The 22,805-nt window shown below is 36.9% G+C and overlaps 1 protein-coding gene across 4 annotated transcripts in view; it reads right to left on the minus strand.

Annotated features, from left to right (window-relative positions):
* The window catches only part of ZDHHC15 (zDHHC palmitoyltransferase 15), a 126,548-nt gene that overhangs the window by 37,774 nt on the left and 65,969 nt on the right, over positions 1–22,805 (minus strand). For all 4 annotated transcript variants that reach the window (XR_012127249.1, XM_017652041.3, XM_017652037.3 and 1 more), the window contains 6 exons: positions 20,290–20,410; positions 17,160–17,229; positions 15,192–15,224; positions 14,342–14,462; positions 10,075–10,207; positions 1,381–1,507 (listed from right to left, as the gene is read on the minus strand). Coding sequence is in view for 3 of the 4 variants with exons in the window: in XM_017652041.3 (XP_017507530.1) it covers positions 1,381–1,507; positions 10,075–10,207; positions 14,342–14,462; positions 15,192–15,224; positions 17,160–17,229; positions 20,290–20,410 (605 nt within the window). In the remaining variant the exon portion in view is untranslated. The remainder of the gene's footprint in view (positions 1–1,380; positions 1,508–10,074; positions 10,208–14,341; positions 14,463–15,191; positions 15,225–17,159; positions 17,230–20,289; positions 20,411–22,805) is intronic.

Genomic DNA, 22,805 nt, shown 5'->3' on the forward strand with positions numbered 1-22,805 from the left:
GTCTGCCCCATGACCCCACATACACCATGTGCACCAATCATGATACTCCATAATCCCCTTCTCCCTCCCTCCCCACCTGCCCTCCCCCAACCCTCCCCTTTGGTAACCACTAGTCCCTTCTTGGAGTCTGTGAGTCTGCTGCTATTTTGTTCCTTCAGTTTTGCTTCATTGTTAACTCCAAAAATGAAGGAAATCATTTGGTATTTGTCTTTCTCTGCCTGACTTATTTCACTGAGCATAATACCTCTAGCTCCATCCATTGTTGCAAATGGTAGGATTTGTTTCTTTCTTATGCTTGAATAGTACTCCATTCTGTATATGTACCACATCTTCTTTATCCATTCAACTACTGACGGACACATAGGTTGCTTCCATGTCTTGGCTATTGTAAATAGTGCTGCAATAAACATATGGGTGCATATGTCTTTTTGAATCTAAGAAGTTGTTTTCTTTGGGTAAATTCCTAGGAGTGGAGTTCCCGGGGCAAATGGTATTTCTATTTTTAGTTTCTTGAGGAACCTCCATATTGCTTTCCACAATGGTTGAACTAGTTTACATTCCCACCAGCAGTGTAGGAGGATTATGATGTAGTCTTTATTACCATTATTTTTAACCATATAATATTCCATACATATATATATATATATATAGTGTTTAGGTTGTTTCATATTTATTGGATGGTGTCTTGCCTGAGGGTTTCAACCCTGGACAATTTCACTATAGACTCAGTGAGACCGAGAAATGACAACAGAATGTTCTTGAGGGTAAAAGGGTTTATACTTAGCTTTATACTCATGGTAGTAGGTTGAGCACTAGAATCACATCTGCATGCAACAGTCTGCAGATCCATTATCTACCTCTGTCTCTGCCTCTGCCTAGAGCACTGGGCAGAACACCTTATATAGTGACTCAGTCAGTAATAGCTTATTGCCTACAGGTGTGGAGGCAGTGGCATAGCAGTAGGCCAATTACATCATTAAGTAATTTAGGGTCAGGTGAGGTTCCTGGCCATATGAACTTCAGTTTTCCCCACAGATGGAAATAATGCTGTGCTGAATATTTTTGTGCCTAGTTTGTCTATTTTAGGATAGATTTCCAGAAATGGAACTACTAGGATAATGGGTATGTAGATTATGTTTTTTGACACATATTACCAAATTCACTTATAAAAGAGTGGCACCAGTCTACACTGTACAAAGCAAGAGAATATCTTTATCATACCCTTACCTCCTGATTTCTCTTTACTAACTAAGAAATGAAAAACTTGGGGATAGAGTTTTACATTGGTCTGATGCCTGCTATATACCACAGTCAAAACTGAATTCACTACTTCAAGGCATGGTCCAACATCAACTTCTTCAGGATGCAGTAATTACCCACCTGGAACCAATAGGTATTAACCAGAACTTCTTGTTATCTCCAAACACCTGCTGGATATTTTTGATGAAGCCAAGGTTGAACCCATTTTTCACTGGGCCACTTGTAAACACTGGAGTACAGAAGGCCTCTGGGGCAGGGTAGTGGAGTTGAAGAAAAGAGAAAGAAAGCAATAAAGGAACAAATATCAGGATCATTGTAATTTTGCAGTTCTCCATGAATGTGACTTGGTTTTATGGTACCTGCTCGCTGTGGTAGCACAGGACCCTTATTCTTAGTCACTGCTAAATAACAGTAAAAACTAGTTTAATCACTGAATCCAAAATAAGTTTGTTTTTATTTTTTAAATTTTTTATTAAGGTTATTGATATACACTCTTATGAAGGTTTCACATGAAAAACAATGTGGTTACTAAATTTACCCATATTATCAAGTCCCCACCCATACCCCAATGCAGTCACTGTCCATCAGTGTAGGAAGATGCCACAGATTCACTGTATGCTTTCTCTGTGCTACACTGTTTTCTCCGTGACCCCCAACACCATGTGTACTAAACATAATATCCCTCAATCCCTATCTCCCTCCCTCCCAACCTGCCCTCCCCCACCCCTCCCCTTTGGTAACTACAAGTCCCTTCTTGGACTCTGTGAGTCTGCTGCTATTTTGTTCTTCAGTTTTGCTTCACTATTATATTCCAAAAATGAGGGAAATCATTTGGCACTTGTCTTTCTCCACCTGGCTTATTTCACTGAGCATAATATCCTACAGCTCCATCTGTGTTGTTGCAAATGGTGGGATTTGTTTCTTTCTTATGGCTGAATAGTATTCCATTGTGTATATGTACCTCATCTTCTTCATCCATTCATCTACTGATGGACACTTAGGTTGCTTCCATATCTTGGCTATTGTAAATAGTGCTGCAGTAAACATAGGGGTGCGCATGTCTTTCTGAGTCTGAGAAATTGCATTATTTGGGTAAATTCCAAGGAGTGGGATTCCTGGGTCAAATGGTATTTCTCTTTTTACGTTTTTGAGGAACCTCCATATTGCTTTTGTCTTGCCAATGGGTTTCAGCCCGGGGCAAGTTCGCTATGGATTCAATGTGACCAAAGAAAATTGACAGCAAAATGCTCTTTGGGGTGAAAGGGTTATACCCAACTTTATTTCCAGGTGGCAGGCCAGTCACTAGAATCCCATTCACTCAGAGTGAATCTGTATGCAGCAAGCCAGTCTCTGCCTTTGGGCCCCTCTGTCTGCACAGCTGTCCTTTGGGCTTCTCTGCACAGCTCTCCTACACAGCTGTCCTCTGGGCCTCTCTGCAAAGTTATCCCACACAGCTGTCCTCTGGGCCTCTATCCTCAGCACTGCCACCACTCCAGCCTCTTTTCTGCTTTCCTGCAGCCTTGCAGCCCTGCCATGGTGTTGCGCCCAGAGCACTGGGCAGATATCTTTATATAGAGTCAACAGCTATGTATTGCCCACAGGTGTGCAGGGAGCTAGTCAACCAGGTCAGGTGAGAATCTGGGCCACAGGAACTCTCATCTTATCCACACTTTCCACAATGGTTGAACTAGCTTATATTCCCACCAGCAGTGTAGGAGGGTTCCCCTTTCTACACATCCTCTCCAGCATTTCTTATTCTTAGACTTTTCGATGCTGGCGATCCTTACTGGTGTGAGGTGATATATCATTGTGGTTTTAATTTGCATTTCCCTGATGATTAGTGATGTGGAGTGTCTTTTCATGTGTCTGTTGGCCATCGGAATTTCTTCTTTGGAGAATTGTCTCTTCATATCCTCTGCCCATTTTTTAATTGGGTTATTTGCTTTTTGGGTGTTGGGGCATGTTAGTTCTTTATATATTTTGGATGTTAACCCCTTGTCAGATATGTCAATTACAAATATATTCTCCCATACTGTAGGATGCCTTTTTGTTCTGTTGATGGTGTCCTTTGCCGTAAAGAAACTTTTTAGTTTGATGTAGTCCCATGTGTTCATTTTTGCTTTCATTTCCCTTGCTCGAGGAGATAGGTTCAGGAAGAAGTTGCTCATACATATATTCAGGAGATTTTTGCCTATGTTGTTCTAAGAGTTTAATGGTTTCATGACTTACATTCAGGTCTTTGATCCATTTTGAGTTTACTTTTGTGTATGGGGTTAAACAATAGTCCAGTTTCATTCTCTTGCATGTAGCTGTACAGTTTTGCCAACATCAGTTGGCATTTTCCCATTGTATGTCCATGGCTCCTTTATCATATATTAATTGACCATGTATGGATGGGTTTACATCAGGGATCTCTAGTCTGTTCCATTGGCCTATGGTTCTCCTCTTGTGCCAGTACCAAATTGTCTTGATTACTATGGCTTTGTAGTAGAGCTTGAAGTACAGGAGCATAATCCCCCCTGCTTTATTCTTCCTTCTCAGGATTACTTTGGCTATTTGGAGTCTTTTGTGGTTCCATATGAATTTTAGAATGATTTTCTCTGTTCATTGAAGAATGATGTTGATATTTTTATAGGAATTGCATTGAATTTGTAGATTATTTTAGGCAGGATGGTCATTTTGACAATATTAACTCTTCCTATCCATGAGCATGGGATTTGTTTCCATTTATTGGTATTTTCCTTAATTTCTCTCATGAGTCTCTTGCAGTTTTCAGAGTACAGGTCTTTCACTTCCTTGGTTAGGTTAATTCCTAGGTATTTTATTCTTTTTGATGCAACTGTGTAAGGAATTGTTTTCCTGCATTCTCTTTCTGCTAGTTCATCACTAGTGTATAGGAATGCAACAGATTTCTGTGTATTAATTTTGTATCCCGCAATTTTGCTGAATTCAGGTATTATATCTAGTTGTTTTGGAGTGGATTCTTTAGGGGTTTTTATGTACAATATCATGACATCTGCAAACAGTGACAGTTTGACTTCTTCCTTGACAGTCTGGATGCCTTTTATTTCTTTGTGTTGTCTGCCATGGCTTGGACCTCCAGTATTATGTTGAATAGAAGTGAGGAGAGTGGGCATCCTTGTGTTGATCCCAATCTTAAAGGAAAAGCTTTCAGGTTCTCACTGTTAAGTATAATGTTGGCTGTGGGTTTGTCATATTTGGCCTTTATTATGTTGAGTTACTTGCCCTCTAAACCCATTTTGTTGAGAGTTTATATCATGAATGGATGTTGAATTTTGTCAAATGCTTTTTCAGCATCTATTGGGATGATCATGTGGGTTTTGTCCTTCTTTTTGTTGTGGTGGATGATGTTGATGGATTTTCAAGTGTGGTACCGTCCTTGCATCCCTGGAATAAATCTTTCTTGATCATGATGGATGATCTTTTTGATGTATTTTTCAATTTGGTTTGCTAATAATTTGTTGGGTGTTTTTGCATCTATGTTCAGCAGGTATATTTGTCTGTAATTTTCTTTTTTCTGGTGTCTTTGCCTGGTTTTGGTATTAGAGTGATGCTCGCCTCATAGAATGAGTTTGGAAGTATTCCCTCTTCTTTTCCTCTTTGGAAAACTTTAAGGAGGATGGGTATTAGGTCTTTAATAAATGTTTGATAAAATTCAGCAGTGAGGTCATCTTGTCCAGGAGTTTTGTTCTTAGGTCGGTTTTTGATTACTGATTCAATTTCATTGCTGGTAATCGGTCTGTTCAGATTTTCTGTTTCTTTCTTGGTCAGCCTTGGAAGGTTGTATTTTTCTAGAAAGTTGTCCATTTCTTCTAGGTTATCCAGTTTGTTAGCATATAATTTTTCATAGTATTCTCTAATAATTCTTTCTATTTCTGTGGTGCCCATACTGATTTTTCCTTTTTCATTTCTGATTCTGTTTATGTGTACAGACTCTCTGTTTTTCTTGATAAGTCCAGCTAGGAGTTTATATGTTTTGTATATTTTCTCAAAGAATGAGTACTGACTTCATTAGTTCTTCCTATTGCTTTATTCTTCAACTTTATTTATTTCTGCTCTAATTTTTATTAGGTCCCTCCTTCTACTGACTTTGGGCCTCATTTATTCTTCTTTTTCTATTTTTGTTAATTGTGAGTTTAGAGTGTTCATGTGGGATTGTTCTTCTTTCCTGAGGTAGGCCTGTATTGCAATACACTTTCCTCTTTGCATGGCCTTTGCTGTGTCCCACATATTTTGCAGTGTTGTATTATTGTTGTCTTTTGTCTCCATGTATTGCTTGATCTCTGTTTTTGTTTGGTCATTGATCCATTGGTTATTTAGGAGCATGTTGTGAAGCCTCCATGTGTTTGTGGGATTTTTCATTTTCTTTGCATAATTTATTTCTGGTTTCATACCTTTGTGGTCTAAGAAACTGCCTAGTACAATTTCAATCTTTTTAAATTTACTGAGGCTCTTTTTGTGGCTTAGTATGTGATCTATTCTTGAAAATGTTCCATGTGCACTTGAGAAGAATCTGTCTTTTGCTGCTTTTTGGTGGAGAGTTCTGTAGATGTCTGTTAGGTCCATCTATTCTAATGTGTTTTTCATTGCCTCAGTCTCCTTACTTATTTTCTGTCTGGCTGATCTGTCCTTCAGAGTGAGTGGAGTGTTGAAGTCTCCTTGAATGAATGCATTACATTCTATTTCCTCTTTTAATTCTGTTAGTATTTGTTTCACATATGTAGGTGCTCCTGTGTTGGGTGCATAGACATTTATAATGGTTATATCTTCTTGTTGGATTGACCCCTTAATCTTTATGTAACGTCCTTCTTTGCCTCTTGTGACTTTCTTTGTTTTGGAGTCTATTTCGTCTGACACAAGTACTGCAACTCCTGCTTTTCTCTACCTATTAGTTGCATTAAATATCTTTTTCCATTCCTTCACATTTAGTCTGTGTATGCCTTTGGGTTTAAAGTGAGTCTCTTGTAGGCAGCATATAGATGGGTCTTGTTTTTTTATACAATCAGCGACTCTGTGTCTTTTGATTGGTGCATTCAGTCCATTTACATTTAGGGTGATTATCAATAGGTATGTACTTAGTGCTATTTGCAGGCTTCAGATTCATGTTTACCAAAGGTTCAAGGTTAACATCCTTACTATCTAAGAGTCTCAGTTGACTCACTTAATATGCTATTACAAATACAATCTAAGGGTTCTTTTTTTCTCCTCCTTTTTCTTCCTCCTCCATTCTTTATATACTAGGTGTCACATTCTGTAGTCTTTGTGTATCTCTTGAGTGACTTTGTGGGTTGTTGATTTAATTTTGCATTTGCTTAGTAATTAACTTCTACTTTCTGAATTTTATTGTGGTTTTATTACTTCTGGTGACAGCTATTAAACTTTAGGAACACTTGCATCTATAGCAGTCTCTCCAAAATACACTGTACAGATGGTTTGTGGGAGGTAAATTCTTTCAGCTTTTGCTTATCTGGAAATTGTTTAATCCCTCCTTCAAATTTAAATGATAATCTTGCCAGATAAAGTATTCTTGGTTCGAGGCACTTCTGCTTCATTGCATTAAATACATCATGCCACTCCTTTCTGGACTGTTTGGTTTCTGCTGAGAAGTCTGATGATAGCCTGATGGGCTTCCCTTTATATGTGATCTTATTTCTCTCTCTGGCTGCTTTTAATATTCTGTCCTTATACTTGATCTTTGCCATTTTAATTACTATATGTCTTGGTGTTGTCTTCTTTGTTTCCCTTGTGTTGGCAGATCTGTGTACCTCCATGGCTTGTGAGACTTTTTCCTTCCCCAGATTGGGTGTTCTCAGCAATTACCTCCTCAAAGACACTTTCTATCACTTTTTCTCTCTCTTCTTCTTCTGGTACCCCTATAATGCATATATTGTTCCATTTGGATTGGTCACACAGTTCTCTCAATCTTCTTTCATTCCTAGAGATCCTTTGTTTTCTCCTTGTGCCTCAGCTTCTTTGTATTTCTCTTCTCTAGTTTCTATTTTATTGATCATCTCCTCCACTGTATCTAATCTGCTTTTAATACCCTCCATTGTGTTCTTCAATGATTGGATCTCCGACCAGAATTCATTCCTGAGTTCTTGAATATTTTTCTGTATCTCCATTAGCATGTTAAAAATTTTTTATTTTGAAATCCCACTCAGGAAGATTCATGAGGTTGATTTCATTTGAATCTTTCTCAGGTGTTGTATTCATATTTTTACTTTGAACCAGGTTTCTTTGGCATTTCATGCTTGTATATGGCACCTTCTAGTGCCCAGAAGCTCTATTCTCTGGAGCTGCTCAGCCCCTGAAGCAATGTAGGGGGTTGCAGGGAAGTGGTATTGGTGCCTGGATGTGGGGGGTGGGAAAGAGCTGTTTCCTGCTTCCTAGCTGCTATGCCTGCCCCCACTGCCAGAACCAGTGGGCCGAGCACACAGGTATAAGCCTCTATGCTTTGCATTTGTAGTTACTGTAGATGGGGCTTCCCTCTGGCTGCCCTAATGCCAGGGTATGGTTTGCCAGTTTGTGAGCCAGGTGGGGCTGGCTGGAAGAAAGGCACAGTAGGTGGCATATCATGGAGGGGTCCTTTGAGCTGTCTAGCCAGCCAGGGAGCTGGAGCACCTGAAGATCAAGAAATTTCCCAACCTGCTGGGAAGAGTTCACCTGGACAATTTTGTCTACCTGGCCTTTCTCCTGAACAGTAAGTTCTGTGCAATCATTGCCCCTTTAGCAGCCCTCTTGCTGTTAGGAAGTCTCTCAGACTGCCTGCTTTTCTTTTGTCCCAGAGAATCTGGATATGGATCCCTGATTTCCACAAGCAGCCGGAATCTCAGTCTCTCCAGGTATTCTGCCTGTCTTAGCTTTCTAATCCCCTAATCACAAGAGTACCATGAAAGCACCATGACATGTAGGTTTGTGCTTCCAGGGCAGATCTCCAGAGTTGGGTATTCAGTAGTGCCAGGCCTCCACTCCCTCCCCACTCTGTTTCTCTTCCTCTTGCAGGTGAGCTGGAATGGGGGTAGGGCTTGGGTCTCGCCAGGCCATGGCTTTGGTACATTACCCTGTTCTGTGAGGTTTATACTTTTCTCCAGGTATATGCAGTTTGGCACAGCCCTCTTTTCTGTTGCTCTTTCAGGATTCGTCTTATTAATTATATTTTTGTATTACATGCGGGTTTAGGGGGAAGCCTCTGTCTCACCTCTCACGCTGCCATCTTTAATCCCACTTTCAAAATAAGTTTGTTATTAAATGCAAAGAATGGGCACTCTGCTTTTTTAAAAAAAAAAACAGAAGAAACACATGATGGTAGAAATAATTAAGCAGCCATGGGGGTAGTATATATTTTGTACTGCTGCATGTAAAGAATGAAAGAACAAATTTAGCAGCTTTTTATTTGAATCTAAGTGACAGCAGTCACCAAATGGTCTGTCTTTAGAGCTGGGATCAAAGTAATGACATATAAAGAGATGATAATGATATTGATTTGGTTCTGAAACATTTCAGAAATGAAGATGTTCACAATGAAGCCTGAAATGTAGAAACTGAATTTTACTCCTGAAAAAATGCCAGTGTGTGAACTATAATCACCTCAAAGACTATGAGGAATTGGACCATGTTAGTGCACATTATTTTTAGGCACACATCTATTCCATTAAGCAAACATTTTCACTGTTGGACGCTGGCTGCATTTGGCCATTTCCCATTTATTCTTTCTTTTCAGACTATTATCATGAAGCTTTTAGTACTCTCCTACTTTTCCTACTCTAAGCCAAATGTGCTAATCTACCACCCTAGCAACTAAGTGCTACATACATATTTGGTTTAGAAAATGAGTACAAATACTTTCTTACCTATTAGCACTATTAGCAAATGTATTTCAGAAGTATAGGTGGCTTTTGCACTAAACTTTCCTGAAATCTATCTTAGCTAAACTTGAAACATTTGGATACTTTCTCCTCACTCATCATTTATTGTCTTGCATACAGTGTAGATTATTTGTTTTCCCATAGATGATAAAAACTGCTGCACTGGAATCCCCCAGAAATAGAGTTTTCCAAATAATAACCCAAAGGATAGAGTAATGGACACAAAATGTGTTCATTTCTTGTACTCATTTTCTAGAGATTCACTTGTTCAATATGTTTATCTCATTCCCAGTCCCTACAGACCTCCTTGATGATTGAAGCTATTCAGTGATTTTTTGGTTTGGATTCTTTCTTAGGACTGTTTTTGGATGTGTTCAATAATTTAAGTCCTTTCCATCTTCATTAACCTCCTATTGTGAATAGTCTTGAAAGAGAAAGTGTCTCCCAGGGGAGCAAAGTGAAGGTATGCTAACTTCCCATTATGTGCCAGTGAATACTGGCATATTTCTAGTGATTAATTCATATCCAAATTATTATTGAATTTCAGGTCATATGGTTAATCCTCCCCCTCTGATGTTCCCTTCTGAACTGATTTCTTTCCTTCACTTCCTCATGTGAACTCATTTTAGAAAATTTTTGAGCTATAAATCTGGGGAGCTATTACCCAATATGAACTATAAAGAGCAATGGTCAATTTTAATTTTGTGTGAGGTTTCATTCACTAATGTTCTATTTAGTCTGTAAGCTTCATTCATATTGTCTGTACAGTTTGGTAAAACATGTTTACAACTGTCTAAGTTTGGAGGCACAGGGATATTGCTGTAGCTGAAATGCTTCATTGGAAGTTTTTCCCTTCTTTCAGAATAATCCACAGGTCACTCTGTTATACATTAATGTGTTTTCTCCTAGTTTTAATATTCAATCTTACCTAAGGTGGTTTTGTTTCTGCTGACAAGCCAACAATGGTAACCAAAGAGAATCACAAGGCTGACAAAAAACATGCAGGCCACAAAGAGGAGAAAAAGGACATGGAACTTAGAGCGAACACTGGGCAATTCCCCCTGGAAAAGAAATAATAAACAAACAGAAACAAAGGATTAAAGTTGCAAGGCTTGGCTAGCTTTTCTACATAGGTTAGTACTTTTTTCATATGCATAAAATGTCTACCTGTAATTTAAAAAATAGATTTTTGTAAAATTTTTATAAAACAGTTCTTTCTGTTGATGAACATACCTCATTATAGAAATGTTTTCAGCCTACAAAGCCTAAAATGGATCTTTGCTTAAATGCATTTCAGTGTAAAATAGAGTATATTATGTGCCAATTAGAAAAGTGTTACGTGAAAAGGGTATACTGAGACCATAATTGTTATGCATCCTCTTAAAGCTAGTACTCCATTTAGTTTGTAATTTATGAATCATTGGCTAGAGGTGATCTTGAGGTCATATATATGGTTCATCTTTTTGTCTCAAGGTGGGTTATTCTGGAATACCTTATGTCATGTTGAAAATGTTATGGTGATATATGTATGGAAATAAAACACATAGGTGGAATTTTAAAATGTACCTATAAGTCATGACCTGATTTCAAAACTACTGCAAATTTTCTGTGGTTGTTTTTAGAAATAAAGTGAAATGTGCTGGTATATTACATCCTATGGAACAGCTGTTTGAACAGTAACATTGAGCAGGATTTGACAGGCAATTCTAAAAATAAGTAGCTAAAGATTTTTATGGTTAGTTGGGACATCTTATTTTCTATGTGGCTCTAGCTTTTTTTTTTAACATGCAACCCTAAACCAGAATGAATTTTCTGAAGTTCTATAGCATGCTCAGTGTATAATATTTTATCTTCTGAAGAGAACCTTAGAAAATATTTTCAACTTTGGAGTGAGCAGTTGGGACAATTTTCCTTTTTTCCTGTGCTGGTCATTGTTTTGGCATGATGAATTGCTCTGAATATTTCCAAATGCTCTCAGGTAATAAAGTTCAAGGTGATTCTTGAAGTGGGCCTTAACATTAGGATCTGGCTTTATGCCAGTTTGGAAGGGGAAAGTTAAGTCTTAGAAACCTTGGCAAATTCAGATACTATAGATTTTTCTCTTGCTTTAAAGGAAATTTTGATCTGTTTTGATATAAAGAAATATTGGGAATATTCCAGAGTATGTATGTTTGAAGGATGAAGATAAGGGGAAGTAAGCCTGTCAGATGCTCTCAACTGAGGGGTGGTCTGGGTGAAATCTGCATGGGGGCAGAGCACCCCAGGGAATAGCTGCCCCAAGGATTTCAACTTTCAGGAAATTTATCTGAAGCTGTTTTTTGAAATGATCCCTCCACAAAATCTTGGCCTAAGCACCCACACTGAATTTGACTGGTTTTTGTTTGTTTTGTTTTGAATTTATAAGAAAGACTCTGCATATTGTTCTGTAGTGGTTTTTGCCTGGCTGGGTTTTGTTTTCATAATCTCTATTTTTCATGTATGTTTTTAAAAATCTTTTAAAGCTCACATTTATTTTACTTCACATCTTTCATTGTTAAGTGGGCAATAGGAAATGACCTGGCAAAAGGGAGATATAAAGTCAGTTCACGCCCTGAATAGCTAAGCTGGAAGTCTTTCTCTCCCGTGATTTCTTTTATAGAACACTCTTCTGTATGCCCAAACTTATTTACTGTGTGTCCCTTGATGAAGCCCTTTATTTTTTGTTAGAAAAGGACAACAGCCCTATGTTCTAAATTACCTTCTTGGGGATAACCAAGCTAAATTACTTAAACAATAACCATCAGAAATGGGAATACAGGTAGAACGACACTATTATCTTGGTTCTAAAATAATTCATCGCCTCTGTGAGATTAATGGCCCAGTGTGGGAAGTGTATATTACTACTTTTTCACAAGGCAAAGATCAATTTCCTATTAAAGTAGCTACTTTTTAAGTTAATATTGAGAGGAGACAGATGTTCTGATGGCCTTCCAAATTCTGTATTCGAAGGGATAAGAGTTTCTCTATAGCAGGACCATAATTGGCAGTAGAACATGGTACAGTGTTTGAGGTCACTGGGCTTAGGGTTGGACAGATTCAAGCCCTGATTTTGAAACTTATGAAGTGGGAAATCTGAGCAAATCACTTAACTACTATAAGCCTTAGTTTTATCATGTTTAAATGAGGCTAGTAATTCGTGCTTTGCCTACTTCACAAGGTTGTGGTGAGGATAAGATGAGATAATAGATATGAAAGTGGTTTGAAAACAGTTAAGTACCATACAGATGGAAGCTGCTGCTCTTAGGAACATAGCTAGTTTCCTTGATATCTGGTTTTTAAAATACATGGTAATGTTTACTTTTAATTTTAAGGGGATACTCAATTTAAACTGAAAAAGCCATCACTAAACCATACTAAATTTCTCTTTGCCTGGAGAGACTGCAAAGAAGCATTTCTATGAAATGTGAATGCCCTTTTCATTATGAGGGCAAGCCAAGACAGGTTCTCTCACTGTTCATCTGTGAGGCATTAGCTAGTCTATTGTGGAGAAAAATAAGGGAATAGGAGGACAAGGCTATGTTCACCCATGGTATTGCTTGTGAATATGAGTCTATTTCTGATGATTAATTCATATCCAAATATTATCTTCAAGAGTAAAAAGGAAACAGCACCTTTCTAGCACTGTGATATTTGATTATTGACTAAGTAGGAGGTCCAAAGGCAAAATGTGTGAAAGACAGCATTGTTTAATATGAGAGTAAAGGGCGTTCCTTAAATAGTGGCCTACTGTGTTAAGGAACCAGTAAGGTTGGTAGTAAAGACCAAGGCTTACATTTTCCCTGCTGAATTGGATTCAGTATATTTTCTTTATGTTCAGGGTAGTAGCTCAGTGTATGAATGGAATGCCAAACAGGTCACGGAAACCTGAGCAATAGGTAAGAGATCCTGTGCTGTGGAAAGGGGCCAAAGAAAGCCTTAGCAAGTTATTAAATACCTGAATCAAGCAAGTTAGAGGGAGAATGGAAAGTACATATCACCACAATTTCCTACACTGTACACTGTACACTATTTTGTACACTAGTAGAGATCAAAGCATAAATTAACAATTTAAATAGTCTCTGCTATTTAGGTTCTCACTGCCTTACCTCTGTCCTTTTTTCTTCAGTTTATTATAATATATATTCTAGTCACAGGATTCATGTCTTTCCCTGCTGCTTTACCTCTCTATCAGAGGTGAGATATTCCTTTTATATATGCTCTTGTGCAATATCCTGTAATAATTAGTAGCTCTGTCGACTTATGTATTTTTCTGTTCAGGATCAGTTTGGACAACCCTCATCATGGAAGATTATGATGTCTTAGTAAATGTACTGGAGTTGTGGGGAAGGGATGGATGTCTTCTGGAGTCCATGGTCATGAAAATTTAAAAAAAGTATTTCATTATACTGTTTCTAGACCCTGCACACATAAACAAACTGAAAATTTGCCTTCAATTCTTTTGGAAATATATGGATATGATTGATATTTTCAAGTATTAGAAAGATGAAAATAGATTTTTTCAGATTTCATTATAATTATTGGAATCACATTTTGAAAGGCAAAGTTCTTTCAACATCAGTTTCATTTGCTCTTGGCAATGAGCCAATAAAGCAGGTAACAAAGTCAGTAGTAAACCTCAGATCTCCTAATACTCAGTCCAGTGTTTATCATACAGACTTTATATACTATTCCCCATTTCATTTTAGACATATGTGAGGATGAGTCAATTAATCTTTCTGTTTAATAGGAATTTTGCAATGCTCCTTTCAGCAGGGAATTAGGAATTATTTTCTAACAATGAGGGAATACTTTGCTAGCCATTTTCTTAGGAAACTGGGGATTTAGAATTAGTTTCAACATTTTTCAAATCTATAAGAAGTAGATTTTTAAAACTTGACTAGAGGAGTATATTGTAAAGAAAGAATAAGAGTCAAGAGGTTTCCTGAAGGCCTTAGCAAGATTCTCACACATGACAGAAACTTTTTAAAGTGGAATCTTTGAATAACACCCTCTTAAATCTCAAATATTCAACACAGGATATTTGGTTTTGGCACTTTTCCTTCTGTTTACTTCAGTATTTTATTTCAAAATGTATAAAAAAGAAGGTAAGGTAAACAATATCAGAGACTGGAGTGTGTGTTTGTTTTGGGGGGACCCTTTAGGATTTTTTAACTTACTCTCCAGTATTTGATGAAATAGCTGAAGACTGTTGTAGCAATGTACAGGCAGTAGAGAACAGAATAAGCTAAGAACTGAAGGAAGAATTTGTAGTTTGAAAATCCAATGCAGTTATTAACCCTAAAAAAAGAAATAAGAAAAAGAAAAACTAATTTGAAATCAAGACCCATTAATTGAGAATACACTGAAACATAAGTGAACTAAGCAAGAGAAGTATGTTACTCCTGCTGCTTCATTATATGTTGTGTAGAAAGTCAACATAAATAGAAGTCCCTTAATGGGAACAGGCTGGAAAAACAAGTTCATGTCTCATTTGTTTCTCCTGTCATTTACAGGCACAGAGATACATGGCCTACCTAATAGTTGTGGACTGGTTTCTGACACACCCAAGCAAACTTAGATCTTGTATGCTGAAAACCTTTTACAATTTCAACAGCTATACTTAGTGCAGTGTGGGATGTTCTCTTTGTAGTTAGATGATTTCAGAAGTTCTCTAGGTCACACATACAAAATTTGGAAAAGAATTGCTGCATTTAACAATCTAGAGTATTTCAAACATCAAGATAGCTAAAGACAGAACTGAGTTGTGTAATGTTTTGTGTTCTATTTCATTAGTATGTCCAATTACTAAAGTTAATGGACAAGAGACCATTGGCTTTGTGACCCCGGGAATTCACTACCATGCCTTTGGTGGAATATTTAGTCTTGCCTTAAAATGTTATGCCTCTCCTGTCCTTCACATAAATACAAAGCCCAGTGAATTACGGTAGCAGAAACAGGCTTAGAAAAATAGGCATATTAACCAACTTTGACCCTTTTAGAGGAGAGAAATGAATCAAAGGGACATACCAAGGGCAGTGATGGTCCATTTTTAATACACACCTATAAAAGGAACAAAATACACTGTGATAAGTGGGGCAACAGAAATAAAGCAACACCTCATCATTGAACTCAAGGTGTCACCAGTATTTTTACATGGTACTAGTGCACTCATTCCTAGATTCCCACTATAGCTACTCCATTACTATTATGACCTCAGTTATTCCTAGGATGAGCCAATCACAACACTTTATAGGATCAGGCTGCAGCAAGTTACATGCCTAGAAGACCAATCTGTAAAAGGAATAGTGAACTCTAGGGTACTGATTCAGAGAAAAGGTCCAGGATCTCTCCCCTCATTTTGCTTAATAGTCAGTTTAATAAAAGTACAGAGGAAAACATATGGCCACACCCTGTTAAAAAAAATAGAGACCAGCCTTGAAAATTCCATGAGCAGACAAAACCAGTTTAGGCAGACAAACAAAGCTTAATTTAGCTTATTTTGCAAGACTACACTCACCTGGCTCATTTCTTGCTAATGCCTCTGGAAATCATAAAATTTACTGTTTTCCAAAGTTGATATGAGGTGATCACCGACCGAATTAACCACTGACCAATTCTCTATCATTAGCAAAATTTTAATACTATAACCAATCACTGTGAAGATTAAACAGTTACTGCCTTCTCACTATATAAGATGCTTTACCACATACTCCCAAGACTCATTCCATGTTTCAATATGAGTCCTCCTGGTTTGCAAACTGCCTTTTTGGTGTGTACACAACAAACTTTTACTAATTACTACTTTGGTGATTTTTTGTTTTTACTTCAGCTATTTCTAAACTTTTGACAAGCCTGTGTTTGAATCAATGGTAACAGAAATGTGGGTGAAAAAAGCACCCAACAAACAAGACATGAAGATTATATTTATTAACATAAAAATGGGGTTTTACAAAGCTGGAGCAATTTGAATAACAAAATTAAGTAGTATTGAACTATAACTCAAAATATAAAATGATTGTCCATGTCTACATATTGATATGAATAAATGATTGAATAAATAAATAAATGAGGGAGGAGAGACAAATCTCTCTTGCAGAAGAATTCTAAATAATTTATGTAGATATAGATACTCTCTGCCTGCAAGGATGGGCAACATAACTCCTCATTCCTTTAGTGTGGGCTGTACATAGTGGCTTCCTTCCAAAGAGTATAGTATGGAATGGGTGGGGGAATGTAACTTTACAGTGGAGAAATTTGACAAACACTATCTAAGCCAGATGATCAAGATTAACATCACAGTGATGTCATATTTATAGTATGGACCCTTGATAGGATATGGTGAGAATGGTACTTTACCTTTATGGTCTTCCTCCTCAGAACATATTACCCAAGTCTAATCATGAGAAAAATATCAGATATATCCCATCTGAGGGATATTCTATAAAATATCTGACCATTAATCATAAAAACTGTTAAGGTTGTCAAAAATAAGTAAAGTCTGAGAAACTGTTACAGCTAAGAGAAGCTCAAAAAGACAGAACAACTACATGTAATGTGGTATCCTGGATGTGATCGTGGAACAAAAAAATGATGTAGGGAAAAACAGGAAATCTAAATAGAGTAAGAACTCCAGTTTAAAATAATGTTATCAATATTAGTTCATTAATTGTAACAAATGCACTATAATGTAAGACAGTTAACAATAAAGGAAGCTGGGTGTGGGACATATGAAAACTATCTTCACAATAATTTTATAAATCTAAAACTGTTCTAAAATAAAACATTTATTTTTAAAATGGGGTTTTATTTTTCTTTCCTATCTTTAGAATAGTTTGACTTATCATTATTCCTGTGAGGGTGTCTGGCATGTGCTCATTATGATTGAAAGGAAATGTTATTACCTAGGCATGGTTACATGTTAAGATCAGTCACTTTGTTGTCTAGGCAACCATCAGTGGCAAAGTTCAGTCCAGGGGAAATATGGCTGTCACTTACATGGCACAGACAGAACAGTGGTGGCAGCGATCTGGCTTGATCAAATGGCACCGGTCACAGAATCTTACAGCTACAGGAAAAATAAGGTGGTTAGCATTGGTTAGGGCTCAATATGATGTCATATATTTTACTAGCCTATCTGGATTGTTTATACACTGATTAAAGCTAGTCAAACTCATCTCATTTCAAGTTACCAAGAAAAAGGCAGATCACATAAGAAAATTGTAGTATGTAATTTTTTTTCTTTTGGATCATTCTTGAAGGCACTTTTTGGGGGATGAAGGTAAGGGATAAGGTTTATGTATCTGGATATCTGATCATAAGATTTTGTATTTCAAAACAAACTGTACTGTCAACCACTTGAATGATCTTGGGAAAATAATTTAGCTTCTGTGTACTATCTGAAAACTTTCCTATCTGAAAATGAGGATTCATAATTTATCTCCTGTCTCCAGAGGTTGGATTGTATGGGGTGGGTAAAACTAAAGCATGGTAAAGAGAGTCATTCTTGAGTAACAATTTGAAAAATAGAATAGACATTCTAGTATAATTAGTTCAATTGGCCTCTTCACAGATAAAGGAAGTAAAGACCTGAGCCATATCAAGTGACTTATACAAGGTCAAACAGCAAGTGAGTGGCAAGGCTCTTACCAGTCCAGTTTTATGACCCCATAGTTCTGAGTTCTCTTCATTCTGTAAGATATATATATATATATATATATATATATATATATATATAATATATTACGTATATATATATATATATATATAACCCTCTCCTTCCTTTTTTTATTTTCCTTAAATGAGAGGCATTATACTTTCCTTCTCATTTTCTCTGTATTCATTGATAGAAATAACTGTGTTTAATGCTATTATTAAGTGTAGCAACTAAAAGTATGAATAATTTGAGCTAATACAATAATTCCATCTTAAGCATACATTAAGGACACAAAACTGACTCAAGATAACAGGCTGCTAATTCAGCAGAGTTTGTGTTCATTTCTAGCAATGGGCAGGTGACGCAAGCATGGGTATAACTGAAGCAAGGAGGAATGGAAAGGGACATGCATATTTGGGTACTTCAGCATGTTTTTAAAAATAAGGTCAATGCCACTGCCCAGTTTAATCCACCATTTTCTTTCACTTAGATGACTGCAAGAGCTGCCTAATTTACTCTGTTTTCATTCTTGATCCCTACAATACACTCTCTACAGGATAGCCACGTGACTTGTTAAAATGAAAATCAGATCATATTGCTCTTCACTTATAATCTTCAGTGCATTTACAACACCCTTAGAATAAAGTCCAAACTCCTTACCATGGCCTGTGTCATCTTGCCCTTGCCCGCCTCTTCAACATTAACTTATACTATTCTCCACCTTCCATATATTACAATCATACGGGCAGGCTGTCTGCTCTTCTAATACTGCAAGCTTGCTCCTATCTCAGGGCCTTTTATACTTGCAGTTCCTTCTGCCTGGGATGCTAGCCCCTCTGCTTTTTGCATGGCTAATTACTTCTCAGATCAAATGACATTTCCTCAGAGAAGCCCTCTTTATTACTCTATCATGGTGGCTGCAAACAAGTGCTTCAAGGGCCCAGGGAATAGTGAGTAGTGAGCAAAGCAGCCAGTTAAGAGACTAGGAGAACCGGAGAATATATATCCTGTTTAAGGAGATCAGCTCTAGCTAATTTTTTGCCATGTGGAAATACAGTTTGAATGCTGCCAGAGTGTCTGAATTTTCAAGAGAAGCCAGAAATATGGATTTTCATGTGGAAAAATTCTAATTGTTAAAAATTAGTAAAAACATTATAGATCAAACAAAATACATCTCTGGGCCTACTTCATCCCATACGCCTCTAGTTTGTAACTTCTGCTCTATCACATAATTCTGTGTACTATTGTGAGAAATTATATAGATAATTTCCTGTCTGTATATCTCAGTATGTATGAAAATTTTCAAAAAAATCATAACCACCATGACAGTATTACTCTAACAAAATTAACAATAAGTCCTTAATATCATTTAATTTCCAGACCATATTAAATTTTCTCCAATTGTCATATGGGATCTTAATAAATATTTGTTGAACAAATAATCAAGAGATGAATAGACATGTTTAACAGTATAATTCCCAAAGCCTTAAAATGTGACCTTCCTTACTAGAAACATTAGGATGAGTTATCAAAAGAGCCCTGGTTTTCAAACTTTAAGAGGTAGAGAATTGTTTCAACTTGTACCATTTTACTCATGCAGATGAAAGCTAAGAGTAAAACTCCACAGTGGATACTTACCCAAGAAAAATTAAGGCATATTTCTGCCGAAAGACTTGTGCAAGAATATTCATAGAAGATATACTGATAATAGATAAGCACTGGAAATAACCCAAATGTGAATCAACTACTGGATGGGTAACAAACTATGATATATCCATACAATGAAATTCTACTCAACAATAAAAGGAATGAAATACACAACGTGATGAGTCTTAAAACATTATACTGAAGAATAGAGGCCAGACACAACAGTACATTCTGTATAATCCAGTTTATATAAAATTCTAGAGCAGGTAAAACTAATCTATGTTGGAGAACTATCAGAATAGTGGTTGTCTTTGGAGATGGTGATGGTGGGATTGAGAAGGAGCATGAGAGAACTTTCTGATGTGTAGTAATGTTTACAGAGGTTTTGTTTACACAGGTTTGTACATTTGTTGAAACACTGAATGGTACACTTAAGATCTGGACATGTTTTATTATTTAAATTTAACCCCCCAAAGTGGTAAAATATTTAGGTGGATGTGTACTAATATATGCTACTATTTTGAAATGTATCAAAAAATAAGTTGGCTTGATGGGTAGAGTGATGGATTAGTGGACTGTTATGTGATAAAGCAGTATAGTCGAATGTTAGTGGTAGCCTCCAGTAGTGGGTATTCCAGATGTTTATTACATAATTCCTCTATCTTGGCAGTATGTTTGAAATTTTTTATAATAAAATGTTGAGAAAAAACTCCAGAGTGTTTTTCTGAAAAGGAGAGAAAAAAGGCTAGCCTGAGGATATATATGACTTAGCCTTTGTGAGATCCTCACTGATCTGCCTCCCTAGCTGATTTTGGATGAACTAACCTCCACTCCCAGTTCTTGTGTAAACTGGCAGCTTCTTGGCCATGTCAACGAGAATTTGCTTCTGGACTTCAGGTCTCTCTTCATTTTCATAGCGCTCCTTGTCTGTATAGGACAAGTGAAACTGGAAGCAGAAGTGAAAGGCAAGACTTAATTTTCCAAGATTACAGTAAGATTAAAAACAACAACAATAACTATTCAGATGAAAATATTTGTTACCTATTCATGAAGCCCAGGTAACAATTTGGCTTATAACTTTCTCTGCATAATTATCTCAGTTATCTAATCTGGCTTTTATCTCAATCTTTATAATTCTATGTGATAGGTAATATTGCTTTATAAATAAAGAAAATAAAATTTAAGAGAGATTAAGTACCTTGTCTATGGTTCTACTCATTCAACTAGTAAGTACCAAAACTAAACCCCAGGCCTAGTCCATCTGACTCCAAACTTGTGCCTTCCACTCCATTATACCATAATATGGTGCTGCATACAGATGTTTGACATTTTGCGGCCAGGACCCTGTTGATGGTTAACTATGCTTGTTATTAAGTTGTGAGTATTTTTAATAGGTAACATTCTTGGAGAGTCTAGATGAGACCGCTTTTGACATTGCATAGTATAATATTATAAATGAGTAGAAATTTGGATATTCTCATTGTTTCAGGAATTTTTTAGTTTGGTATAGAGCTTGTTGCCATGTTTGCACCACACTTTGCTAATCTTACAAAAGACATGTCAATAATTTCCCAAAGTAATACAGAGCTGAAAGCTTTCTTCTGTCTGGGCCAAAGGGTAGGCAGAGGTGAAAAAGAAAAGGATCTATGGTCAGATTTTCAGGGTTTAGACCTCATCTGTGCCACTTAATAGTTAAAAATCACTTTGGAAAATCATACACTCTCAACCTAAATTTCCTCATCTGCAAAATAGAGGAAATAATACCTACTTCACAATATTGGGGAGGGCTGGATAATAAAAAGTAATTAAAAGCATCTTTTATAAGCCCAATTTCATAAACCATTTAAAATATTTGATATTGCCAAACTTTAAATTTTAACTAGTTAGTGTGTAGTAGTATTTTACTGTGATTTTAAGTTGCACTCCCCTGATTACTAATTATACTGAGCATCTTTTCATGAGTTCATTGGTCATTTAGGTATCTTCCTTGTGAAATAGTCAAGCCTTTTTTCTGCTAAAAGAGAACTGGAAGTTTTGCCTTTTATTTCTGTATTGATTTGTAGGAATGCTTTATACATTTTGGACACTAGTCCTTTGTTGAATATTTTCTACCAGACTGTGGATTTCCTTTTTCCTTTCTTTTTTTTTTTTTTTTTGTTATCATTACTCTACAATTACATGAAGAACATTATGTTTACTAGGCTCCCCCCTTCACCAAGTCCCCCCTACAAACCCCATTACAGTCACTGTCCATCAGCACAGTAAGATGTTGTAGAATCACTACTTCTCTTCTCTGTGTTGCACAGCTCTCCACATGCCCCCCCACACATTATACATGCTAATCGTAATACCCCCTTTCTTTTTCCCCACCCTTATTCCTCCCTTACCTGCCATTCTCCACAGTCCCTTTCCCTTTGGTAACTGTTAGTCCATTCTTGGGTTCTGTGCTTCTGCTGCTGTTCTGTTCTTTCAGGTTTTCTTTGTTCTTATACTCCACATATGAGTGAAATAATTTGGTACTTGTATTTCTCTGCCTGGCTTACTTCATTGAACATAATACCCTCTAGCTCCATCCATGTTGTTGCAAATGGTAGGATTTGTTTTCTTCTTATAGCTGAGTAATATTCCATTGTGTAAATGTACCACATCTTCTTTATCCATTCATCTACTGATGGACACTTGGGTTGCTTCCATTTCTTGGCTATTGTAAATAGTGCTGTGATAAACATAGGGGTGCTTATGTCTTTTTCAAAGTGGGCTGCTGCATTCTTAGGGTAAATTCCATTTCTATTTTGAGCTTTTTGAGGAACCTCCATAGTGCTTTCCATAGTAGCTGAACTAATTTACATTCCCACCAGCAGTATAGGAGGGTTCCCCTTTCTCCACAACCTCGCCAACATTTGTTGTTGTTTGTCTTTTGGATGGTAGCCATCCTTACTGGCATGAGGTGATATCTCATTGTGGTTTTAATTTGCATTTCTCTGATAACTGCTGATGTGGAGCATCTTTTCATTGTCTGTTGGCCATCTGAATTTCTTCTTTGAAGAACTGCCTGTTCAGCTCCTCTGTCCATTATTTAATTGGAATATTTGCTTTTTGTTTGTTAAGGTGCATGAACTCTTTATATATTTTGGATGTCAAGCCTTTATTGGATCTGTCATTTATGAATATATTCTCCCATACTGTAGGGTACCTTTTTCTTCTATTGATGGTGTCCTTTGCTGTACAGAAGCTTTTCAGCTTGATGTAGTCCCACTTGTTCATTTTTGCTTTTGTTTCCCTTGCCTGGGGAGATATGTTCATGAAGAAGTCGCTCATGTTTATGTCCAAGAGATTTTTGC

This window comes from Manis javanica, chromosome X, assembly GCF_040802235.1.
Source record: "Manis javanica isolate MJ-LG chromosome X, MJ_LKY, whole genome shotgun sequence".
NCBI lineage: Eukaryota > Metazoa > Chordata > Mammalia > Pholidota > Manidae > Manis > Manis javanica.